The 12,491-nt window shown below is 31.1% G+C and overlaps 2 protein-coding genes across 2 annotated transcripts in view; both read left to right on the top strand.

Annotated features, from left to right (window-relative positions):
* The first annotated feature begins 5,028 nt into the window (after positions 1-5,028).
* LOC146534536 (dynein regulatory complex protein 9-like) lies at positions 5,029-8,118 on the top strand. The gene is made up of 7 exons (XM_085193348.1): positions 5,029-5,211; positions 5,468-5,552; positions 5,679-5,825; positions 5,920-6,025; positions 6,460-6,630; positions 6,950-7,081; positions 7,543-8,118. The coding sequence occupies exons 1-7, from the start codon at positions 5,148-5,150 to the stop codon at positions 7,744-7,746; spliced, it is 909 nt and encodes a 302-aa protein (XP_085049474.1). The 5' UTR covers positions 5,029-5,147; the 3' UTR covers positions 7,747-8,118.
* Positions 8,119-8,554: 436 nt separating this feature from the next.
* LOC146534535 (uncharacterized) overlaps positions 8,555-12,491 on the top strand; it is a 29,160-nt gene continuing 25,223 nt past the window's right edge. Inside the window, exon 1 of the mRNA XM_085192375.1 lies at positions 8,555-8,798. The gene's annotated coding sequence lies outside the window, so the exon portion shown is untranslated. The remainder of the gene's footprint in view (positions 8,799-12,491) is intronic.

Genomic DNA, 12,491 nt, shown 5'->3' with positions numbered 1-12,491 from the left:
ATCAATTCGACTGTATTTTTTTTATTTATTATTTTTTTTTTTTATGTTTGTTACCTCATAACTTTTAACTGGGTGAACCGATTTTGATATTTTTTTTTTATTTGAAAGGTATAGCTTCCCGAATGGTCCCATTTTTTTTTGGTCCATGTCTGACAATGGTATCCATGAGAAAATCACATAAGTCTTAAATTTGCATTAGGCATGTGCGCGACTAATAGCCGAATAACTCAATGTCGCGCCAACCGATTTTGATGATTCTTTTTTTATTTGAAAGGATACACTTCAAGGATAATTTGGTGAAAGTTTGGTTAGGTTTCGATTATGGAATCCGGAGAAAATTGAGAAAGTTTGTTTTTTTTGGTAAAAAATTGATTATACTGTAATAGTTACAAGCAAAAACTTTTTAAATTGATGTCAGAAGTGAGATTCCTGATCGTTGCATTTCTTTTCAACCAACCTCAAAAAAGAGGATGTTCTCATTTTCAACCAACTTCAAAAAAGGGAGATTCTTAATTCGCCCGAATACTTTTTATGTGTGTTCTTGTCAATATACCAAAATGTTACTTTGCACAAAAATAATTACCTAATACTACTAATAATAATCATATTATTACTAATAATAATTACCTAATTAAATGAAGTTTTACATGGGACAACCACAACCACTCGTTGACAACCACTACCACCACTATCACCACTCGTTTAAGAAGCATCATTTTAAGATCTACCCATACTTAAAATCGTAAAAGAAATTAATTTTTAACAAAAACAAAAACCGACTTCTAACAATGAACTAAAAAGTGAAAAATAATTTTACAAAGATTTTATAATTTTGAAGTCGGTGTAATCATGTAAGTTTGCCCGAAAATTAATCATGAAAATTAATCATGTAAGTTTGCCCGAGTGATCAAATAAAAGTAAAGAAGTAAAATAAGTAAAGCATTATATATTTAATTAATATATATATTATAAAATTATATATTTAATTAAAAGAAAGCAAAAGAATAAGGGTACTAATAATATTTTTTAATTTCCTACAGACGACCAAGTAGGTAAAGAAAATTTAAAACGTTCATGAAACTGCAATTGCAAATTGTAATATAATTTGCATTAGCACTACACAGCTCCGTACGTCTACGGAGTCAGGAGTCAGGAGCCAGGCCAGCGCTGTCTGGGGTGGCGATAATTAAAGGTGATTTAATTTGAAGCGGCATCAGCACGCCGAGAGCCACATGATTTCATTACTCACTCCTCGACACGTTTTCGGCACTTAAGACACTCTAACATTAGAATTAATGAATTAATTGTTAATTTATTTTTTATTATTATAGTTATATTGTATTGAGGCCGTCATGGCGTAGCGGCACAAAGGTGTGACTGTAACGCGACGGTTGTGGGTTCGATCCCCACTCGAGAAAGTGAAATATTTATTTACGTTTATATTTCCATTTCTTCGCTCTGGTGTCGAGGCAAAGCGCGGCGTTGAGTTCTGCCACTCAACACGTAATGCCTCCAATATTCGGAAGAAAGTGGGGAGCGGAGTGTCTTAACACTGGGTTCCCTCTGACTACTCTGCTGTGTGCGGGATACAGCGTGAAGCTGATTTAATAATTTTTTTTCTAATAATGTAACAGAGCAACTTTTTATAAGTGATTTTTTCTTTTAACAATATTTGCGACTGTAGGTATCTACTTACTGTACAAACTGCTTCGTTTTACCCTGTAATTTTGTAAATGTTTAGCATAATTTGTTCTTTGAGACATTATATTTTTATACGATGAAATATTTACCTAATATTAAAATACTAGCATTTGTAGTAACGAAGTTTCATACAAACTTTCAACCCCTAAAACAACCCCTTAGAAGTCGAATATTGCAAATTCCCGTCTTAGCGAGCACATACGTCCTATAAGTGACTCCTATGCAAAATTTGAGGTTCCTAGCACTTGTAGTTTCTGAGATTTCGTGATGAGTGAGTGACCTTTCGATTTTATATATATAGAAGAAGATATATACTTAATATGCTTAAAATGTATTCATACTGTCACAGCAAATTCTTGTTGACAAAATTAAATAGTAGTTGTTCTTGTAAGCTTTGGCCATTTACATTTTTAGTAAAATGTTTCGTGCAGACAATTATATTTTTTAAACTAACATTTTTTTATATAATCTTTTATACTATAACTAATGTGTATTGTAGCGTAGTGTTGTGTCTGTACTGTGACCATTTAATGAGTCTATGATTTTTTGAACTTTTATCTGCCTGTTTGAATGGTTCTCTGTTTGAAATAATGGGCCGATTTGAATGAAACTTTTTTATTACGCAGGTTAGGTCTTTCTGATTTTTAAATGGGCAGGCCAGGCCTGGGCAGAGTCTAGGCTATACAAAGTTGTCATGTATGGTTTGTGGCAATTTTAATGAAGAAAATAAAGTCATTGAGAATTTATGTATCCATTTTTCTAAAATTGCTATGGTTCTAACTTCGATCTCCACTCAAGGAAACATTTAAATTTAAATTGTTTTTATTTTTAAAGTGTTTTGTTTCCAAACCTACCGTTGATTTCCACCCAAATTGTTGTTCAAATTAAACTCAACACACGGTGCCTCAAATCAGGGTGAAAAGCGGAGGAATATTAGAAGTAGGTTTTTTTGTTCGCTTTTTTCTTTGACGTAACGCTGTACAATCTAAATACCTTAACTTATATTATAAATATGAAAACATATTAGGATGGATGTTTGTTTCACTATCACGCATAAACTGCTAAACAGATTTGGGTAAAACTTTCCAATAATAGCTTATACATCAAAATAACACAATTTACAATTGATATAAGTTTAAGCGGGCGAAGCCACATGTAGGCCGCTAGTACATTATACAGGTAAATGTTGTTAAGCCACATTGTTGTTGACGGCTGACGTTCAATTTCGCTGATAATAAATCAATTACATTCATACCCAATCGGCAAACTACAAAAGCAGTAGAACATTTTAATTATTTAATATTTTTTTATCTTTTTAGGATATTTAAAAATACTGTTCTCGCGATTGACGGGATTAGATTAAATAAATATCTACGTAGGTTTATTAAGAATGTGTAATATGAACGTGGTAACATATTATAAATATAAAAATCCATTACCAAAGAATTAAACTTTCAATTTCGATTTAATTAATTACTACTTATTATTATGTACTTATGAAAGTAAATTTAAAATTAAAATCACCCTTTGAAAAGTACGTACTTAAAACAATAATATTCATTCAAGCAATTACATTTCTTTAACAATACTAAAATATTTGTAACTTTTCCCTTTAATTTTACTAATTTTCAACAAAGGCAAAGAAATATAAAAGTTTTTCAGGTGAGTTATGTAACTTAACAGTATGATAAAACGAGCTTGAAATTCTTTTGTTTTATATTTAATTCTCAGTTATTTCTGCGAAATCTGTATTCAAATGAATTTGGACAAGAGTTAGAAGTAATCAACATCTAAAGTAGCTAAAATGGAACACGGAAAATATATGCTAAATACTAGAACATGAAACATGTATGTATGTGAAATGTACGAAATTCAAGCTGCAGCAGAGTAGGCACAGGGAATCTAGTGCTAAGACACTCTGTTCCTCCCAATTTTTCGAGGCATTGCATATTGAGTCTCTACGCACTCTACGCAGGGCACCAAAGCAACATACAGCCTTCAGCGTACATCTAAAATGAATCTTGATAAAACAACCTAAGCGAGAAACGTTTGCTTCGTTCGTTGCGGTTGTCCGCAACCGATAAGAATAATTAATTAATTGTATTATCGACCAAATTCATGGTTACCAAGTGACGGTTCGCTTTTGGTACGACAACTATATGAACTAGATACATTAAGTATATTAAGAACTTTTTAAAGCTTCAGAAAACGAGATAGAAAATAAATATGGAAACTAACGACAGGTATGTACTCGTATCTATCTTAAGTAAACATTATTAATCTACATCTACATTTTTAAGATGGTCTAAATAAATCGTCTTTGTATAGGCTACCGTTTCTGTTCTAACTATGTAGGTATTTATAGACTTTTGCTAAAAACTACGAATATAAATATTAGAATCTCAATATTTTTAATTTTATAAGATTACTTGTATAATATATACTACTTACGTTATTTTCATAACGTAAATTAACATATATTTAACTTGCTATTTATACATATATTTAGTGTATAATCTTAAATTAAATATTTACTTATAAAAAATACTGTATCCTAAATGAAAATTGACAAGTAAATCTGTAAAACAACGCTCAAATAAACGTAAACACTGTCTTACAAAGTAGAATTAGAAAAGCTTAACATTCATTTAAATTGCTAACGACTTTCACTGATTCGTAATTGCAAATATTTTCGTATCCATTAAAAATAACAGGTAAAAATAGTTTTCAATAAATAATTCTCGTAATGTTTTTGCATTTTCGCATCTACAAGTATGGACCACGACCACATCACGATTTATCAGTAAACATAAATGAGATCAAAATCTATTTTTTTTTCTCTAGCCTATACTGTCCCATTGTTCGGCAAAGGCCTCCCTCCACTTCTTCCACGCTGGTCTATTTCGTGCTATTAAGCACCAGTCTGGCTTGTAATGGTCCAGCTCGTCTCGCTATCTCCGTTTTGGTCGACCAATTCTTCTTTCAAAATCTAAATAAAGGTGATCTAAAATTTTACAAACAGCTATACGCAAAATTAGCTCCAGATTTTTCAACTTTGTCCATTTTCACATTCAAAAAAAAACTAAAATAATTATGTACTATCTATACAGCTATTTATAACATAAGCTCTTAAGGAATGTTGCAGTATATTAGAAGTTAATTATAAAGTTTATCTTAGTGTATTCATTTCGACTTCAACTTTTATCTATTGCATTTTTTTTCTAAAGATGCCGTTGACAAGAAAATTAAATCCTGCAACTGAGCTTATTTACTTACCTATCTATTTCTTAAGCTGAAAGTTAATAATAGTCAAACGGTGTTCTTAGAATTTGCCTTGAAATATTGCCTTGACTTTGTTGACTTGAAATATTGTCACGTTTTTCTTTATTATACTACCTCGCTAAGAAACAATTATTTTAATATTTTGCTTATAACGCAGGATCCCCATGATGGATGGTATACTTTTTGCAATTAATTTAGAAGTAATGTTACTTCAAATGAGGATATTAGGTACGTACTTAAAATTGATATAATAGAACACGAATATTAAAAGCATGTTTTAGTTAAATTTAAGAAGGATAAAAGATACTTTATATCTACTTATATTGTATTATGAAAGTATTGTATTGTAGTATTATTTTTAATTTGTAATAAAAGTTTTGGAATACCACCTAAACTTTAGAATCTCGCTTCTTAGAAAACCTCGTGAGTAGAAGGTGTAACTTCTAGCGCCATCTATTGATAATAATATGTAATATGTTTATAGAAGTAAGTGCTAAACGAAAGTTCGCCGAGTCGAACTTCAAGGACATTCGTGAAAAGCAGCTCAACGATAAGCTCACCAAAGATCGGTGAGTTACACAGTACTTTAATAAGATGGCGCTTTCTTTGAATAATAAATTTAATTAAATAATAAAATGGCATTATTTAATTGCGAACCGTTGGCTCGATTATAATATATTTAATTTTTCCTTCAGGAATATAATGAAAGAAGTAACATTAAGAATTTTATTGCAATTAATTCAGAATGGTGAATGGTATGCACTTAAACACGCTGTGCGTGTGTTAGAAGAAAATGCTGATTCTTTAATACTGTTAAAAGCTCGTCATGACAAATTAAAAAGGTATTTATATAAATTTAAATAGTAATGTTTAACATCAATTTTTTAATAACCTAGGATTATCTTAAATATATTTTGATAATTTATAATATTTTAGCTCATTACAAAATATTTGTATCGATTTACAAAGACACCGACAACAGCGGACAATTGACTTTCGCAAATACGATTTAAAAATTGCATTACTTAGAGATAATATAAAGGTAAATGATATTATATTTTCTATAACTTACACGCCATTAACTCCGGTTACACCAATAATAATAATAGATAGATAAACAGATAAAATTCTTTATTGCAAACACAAAGCGCGCAAAGCTGCACATGTAGCAGGGTAGGCAGAGGGAGGCCTAGTGTTAAGACACTCCGCTCTCCACGTTACGCCGATTTTTGGAGGTATTCTGTGTTGAATGGTGGAAATCAACGTCGCGCTTGGCCTCAACAACAGAGTGAAGAAATGAAATGATATTAATAATACAGTATGTAATATGATGTACCATTGTTTTTGAAAAGAGCAACTGTTGAGTTTCTTGCCGGCTCTTCTCAGCAGAACTGCCTTCCGAACCGGTGGTAGCTTTTTGTTCATATATTTATTCGACGATTCAACAAGAATATTTTGAATTTGAGTATTTCGCAGGACAGTGTGTTGAACACTCGTATACAATTAGATTACGCTGATAAATGGCTATGCGCGCGCGCAGAGTCTCTCGAACTACAGATGCAGGTGAAGGTAGCGCCGGCACCGCGTCTGGGACATGAGGACTGCGTGCATAATGAACTACTAAAAGCGTACGATTTGCAGATTCTGGTTAATAATATTAAAATTCTTATTATTCTTAGCTTACTTTTGTTTAATTGGTTCATATCATTTTTAAGCAATAATTTAGATATATATATGCAACACTTGGTGTATTTCTCATTTATACATGAAGATGTTTTGTTAAATCACTTTAATTGAGTCACATTCTAAAATGGAACAGTGTTAACAGATATCAGTCAGTAAATACTTTAATAATACTTTAAAAATTGGTAAATCATAAATCAGTACCAAGAAAAAAAATGAAAAATAGAACATTTATATTGTATTACTAATAAATATACATAAATAAGTGCCACTATTTTAACAGGAAAGAGAAGAATTGTTGGAATATTGGAAAGGACGATACTCAGAAGACACTGCTGAACTCGAAATACGACTCACTGCTCAATGTGAGAAGTTACGAGTCACTGCCGCACGACGCGGAGAATTAGAAAAATTGGTAACATCTTATGAATCAAAATATTAACTTATAATTTTAATAAACAATAAAAGAGGAGACTCACGAATCCTCGAGTTCATGGGTTAGAGTAAGTTTTAGATATTTACTTTCATATTGGGCCATGTTGAGCCCGTCGTGGCACAGGGGCTTGTGCGGATGTGACTGTTGCGGACTCGTCGATAGTGGGTTCGATCCCCAATCGACAGAATGAATTATTATTTGTTTTTTTTTTCTGACAAACCCCACATTGAGTTCCGCCAATAAATACGCAATGCCTTGAAAAATTCAGCGGAATGTGGGGAACGGAGTGTCTAAGCACTAGGTACCCTTTGCCTACCCTGCTGTATGCAGGATACAGCGTGAAGCTGATTTGACTTTATATTGGGCTATACATGATGTCATAACTTATACAATTTTACTTTATGTAATAAAATTTGATGATATTATTATATTTTTAACAGTTTAAGCTCCATGAGGGAGAGATGCGCGCTTGGCTGACATTTAAAAAGGAACGGGCAGCGCGGCTTGCTCGGGAGGACCGTTTGCGAAAAGCCGCCACGCGCATCCAAGCGTGGTGGCGCGGCGTCATGGTGCGACGGGCTCTCGGAACGTTCCGTTACTTGCGGAATATCAAGAAATCATTACCTAAAACTAGAAAGAAATAAAACTATTCGGTCGTCTGGTCAATATATTATTCGGTACAGGCACGCTTGGTAGTGAATATGATAATAGTATGCACAACGCACATAAAGTATAAAGAAATGAAAAACTATAATTCTCATTCACGTTGAAACTGTTTAAAGTTGTTACAATTACTTAAATTAATTCAGTTCAGTTCATTTATCATGGCGTTTTGAGAGTACCAGTTGAACACAAAATCACTTCGCCAATATCAAATTGTATGTAGAACACAAGTTATTTCTGTCTAACTATCAACTTGTTAAATGAAAGAAGTGTGAGATGAGAAAGTGTGAGAAATCATATTTATTAAGAGAGTAGATCAAGTTGGAACATTAGAATTAAAATTATATAAAATATTTCAATTGTATTGTAATTTATTATTATCATTTAAATTATAATAATCTCATACATATACAATAATCCTTCGTTCTATTCCTTAAATTAATTAATTCTTTACAAATAAATTAATTTACAAAATAAAATATTCATATAATATTAATTTTACATAAAATAATAAATAGAAATTTACTTGTAACTTTAAATTTAAATAAACTATAATGCAGTGTTATAAATATGATATAATATTATGAAAGATTATAATATTATGAAAAAAAAACTTATAAACGGAATAGTAATAAAACTACATTATATTACTAAATTAAAATTTACACATGATATGCATAATTGAGACGGTAACATAAATAAATATCGTGAAATAGAACGTAACATAAATGTCACTGTCAGCTGTCAAATGTCAAAGCAGCATGATCGTCAACGTCTAAGGAACAATGACAATTCGACAGTAACGTATTCTCTGTAACGCCGGTGACATGTGGTTAATACCGTTTTAATATTTTAAAATATATTATTCGACTATTCTGTCTGAAACTCTAAGCGATTACAATATATATAAAAACTGTTAATTATTAAAGTTATTACTAAAATGTGTAGTGAAAAAACTGTGTAGTAATTGTTAGATATAAGTTTTTTGCAACTGGAGTTCTGGGAAACTTGGATTTTATCATCTTTGGAATTGGTGAGTAATCTTTTTACTTCGAATGTTCTTTTATAGATTTTTTACACAATATTTAAACTTGTTTAATGATATTATGGGTTATATTCTTAAGTTAAATTTAAAGCACTACTACACACTATTATTCCATAATATTGCATTAAAACACTGCTGTATAACTTTCTTATGCAAGGGTAGCTTTAAAAAACAGACAAAATCCTATGGTTTTTTAATGTTTTGATTATAGCACTTTAATAAGCACATAAAAATGAATGGACAAAATCCCTAATATACTTAATTTTAGAAATACTTGTTGATCATTTTTTTGTGTATATATTTCAATTTAAATTAAAAATGTTTATGTTTTAAACTTACTACTACTTACAGTATTTTTATGTATATGACTATAACTGTGTTAATAATAACTTTTATTTAAGTCGCATAATTAAATAGAGATTTAGATTTAGAAATATTATAAGAAAAAATATTTGAAAACTTTTAAGATACACACTTTATGCTTTATTCCACATAGAAAGGGCTGAGCCTTAATATTTAGACATATAATTATTATATTCTGGCCTAAATTTGTGACAAATAATTAAACCGAGCCTGTGAGTTAAGTGGTTCAACTCAAACCCACACTTTGTCTTGGCAATTAAAAAAATTAAAATAATTAATTCCTCTGTGTGTGAATCAACCCACAACTATCACATTTACAGCCAGATGCCATCCTACTGCAATTAAATGAAGCCTATCTTTTAATGTTACATCTTGTTTATTATTCTATAATAACAAATTTAACTGTAGATTGTTGCTGTGGCTTTTGAGTATATATCTATGTACATCTCTCAATTTTTTGTGAGAAGGTAGAGAGAATTTATTAAAAAAAATTAAACATTACATATTTTTCAATAATAATAAATTTTTATTGAAATTTAAATGTGGTAGGTTTAAAAGAGTTGTTGAACAATGTTATATTGTTAAAAGTTGAAAAAGCAGTTCTCAATTAAAGAATCTTTATATTTGAAATCAATTTTACATGAAGAATATAGGAATACATTTAAACAATACATTCATAATTCATCATCCTACTGCACAATATTAATCTATTGTATTCGGTTATTGAAATATTGCTGTGCAAAAAAATGTAAAATATATTAATTGTGAAAACTTTTAAGGATGTAACCAAAACATTAGCTGTTTATGTTTATTTGTAGAACTTATTTCCTAATGGTTATCTTCGTATGAAGATACTATTACTGGACAAATAGTACAATTTGAGCATATACATATATTTATTTATTTTAGTATATAAGACATAAAAAGGTATAAAAGCATTATGTACCTAATATTTATATACTTTTTTCTTTACATGACTTCTTGGTGTAGAATCTAGCTAGTACTTTGTATTACACTTTGTATATACAAATTTAATATACTCTTTGTCTAAATTGGGTACAGTTAGTGAACATCTATGTCTGAATGCTCTATATCCATACATATATATATTTTTAAAAAGTAATTACGCTCTTAAAAATGACATTAAAAATAAATAAAACGCAACCGCATACGCGAAACGTGCTGCTGTCATACAAGTACACAGTCGTATTGATATATAAGTGAAGAAAACAAGTAGTTTTTACCGACATCCCATATAGCGTATATAGAGAAACTAGCCAACATTTTTTTTGCCACCACTCGGTAGCGTACGGCGGCGACGGAGCTTGGTAATTAGTACGTTAATCGCCCTAGCGTTGGAGTTGATGCAACTGCTTTTCCGAGAAGGTGATCAGCAGCCAGCACGGAGGGGGAGAAGGGGGGGAGGGTAAATTGCTGTCAGATATGTGTGCCGTTTGTCGGTAATTGCGAAAATCATTCGTGTTGCCACTCGTCTTGCCACCGAGCGGACTTGTGGGATGTGTTTCTTCTTGTAGTTACAAGTTACAACGCTAGCAAGCTGTCGAGCGATGTTGATTCTTTATTATATGCCGGGGATCTTTTTGCTTTTATTTTGTTGTGCTCTTTATAAAAAGTACTTAATAGAAATAATATAATTTTAATATATATAATTTAATATATTATTTATTTTGATTTCCGTCACTCAGCACGCGACACCTCCAGAATTCAGAAAATGGGTTCAGCAGTGTCATAACTCTATGTTCCTTCTACATGCATGCTGGGTGTCGGATACTGCGCGACACTAAAAAATATATAATTTCCTACATACTATATTAAACTTAGCTATAAAATCGTATATAAATTATTATACGACACATTCATTTATACGATGATAAACGGCTGTGATTTTATGTTTTCATGAAATTGGAAACCTATTTAAACATTGACACTAGCCGGATGCTAAGTTCATAAACATATGAACATTGTATCCCTGGGGTAGGCAGAGGGAACCTGTTAAGACACTCCGTTCCTCACTTTCTGCCGAATTGTGGTGGCATTGCGTGTTAAGTGGCAAAACTCTTTGCCTCGACACCAGAGCGAAAAAATGGAAATATTAACGTAAATAAATATTTAACTTCCTCGAGCGTGGATCGAACCCACAACCATCGCGTTACAGTTACACACCTGTAATACGACGGCCGACATATGAATTTAACATAACTATTTACTTTTCTGTTATAAAAAAAAATTATAGTTATTTTCGCGCTAGTTTTAGTCACCCGTAAAATTCAACATTCTCAGAATGACATTCATTCAGTTAGTAGAATACCTTGTCCTGGCATCTAGGCTGTTATCCTGCCCATTTTAGTATTTTATATGGATATTTCTTATATTACATTTTTTTTGCCCCATGTTTGATGTAGACTACGACAGCGTGCACGTATTTCTCAAGTTAATTTAAAATTCCGTTGCTTCCATATAGGTATTTGTTGCTCGCTGCCTTTACGTTAATTGCCCTCAAAATTACTTATGTTGTTTTTTTTTTTTAATATTTTTAGTAACGATATAAACCTGTAATTGGTACGTTTAAAGTTTGCACATGCTATTGTTATTGCGTTTTTATATTGTTTATGTGTGTGAAAATAACCAATATTCCATAAATTTTGCGGACTAGTAATATCTCTTCACGCTGTTTCACGCTTCACACAGCAGATTAGCCAGAGGAAACCTAGTGTTAAGACACTCCGTTTTCCGTCTATTTCTAGTGGCATTGCGTGTTGAATGGCGGAACTCAACGCCACGCTTTGCCTCGACATCAGAGCGAAAAAATGAATTGAAACCGTCATATCTCGAAAATAAGTTTCTACGTGACTAGTGATGTAATTAGCACTTTTTAATTAAACAGACCGCTAATGATTTTAGCATTATATACACATTCACATGCAATACTCATTAGTACTTACAAAAAAAAAAATTACGCATTCAATACATTTCGACTTTACCAACTTTTATCTTCGAAGCTTCTTTTATTATTGTTATTTGTTAAATTCTTTTGTTGCTGCCAATCTATTATTATAATTATGTATTATTAAGCGAAAAGTGAATAACGGAGTGTTTTAATACAATTTTAAGCTAAAAAGAAAAACAGATTAAAAATAATAAAATCCATTTTTTTAAATATAAACATAATAATTCAATTTTATAGCAAAATTTATATCAGGAATACAATTTTAGAATTGGAATAGGTACGTAATTAAAATTATAAATACTAAAATTAAGGTGAATATTCCAATATCTGATTTTTATTTTTAAATCGTG

This window comes from Heliconius melpomene, chromosome 11 (genome assembly GCF_056956725.1).
Source record: "Heliconius melpomene rosina isolate 202511_hmr_F chromosome 11, ASM5695672v1, whole genome shotgun sequence".
Lineage (NCBI taxonomy): Eukaryota > Metazoa > Arthropoda > Insecta > Lepidoptera > Nymphalidae > Heliconius > Heliconius melpomene.
Note: the sequence above shows the minus strand (reverse complement) of the source record. Positions and strands in the feature narration are given on the sequence as shown.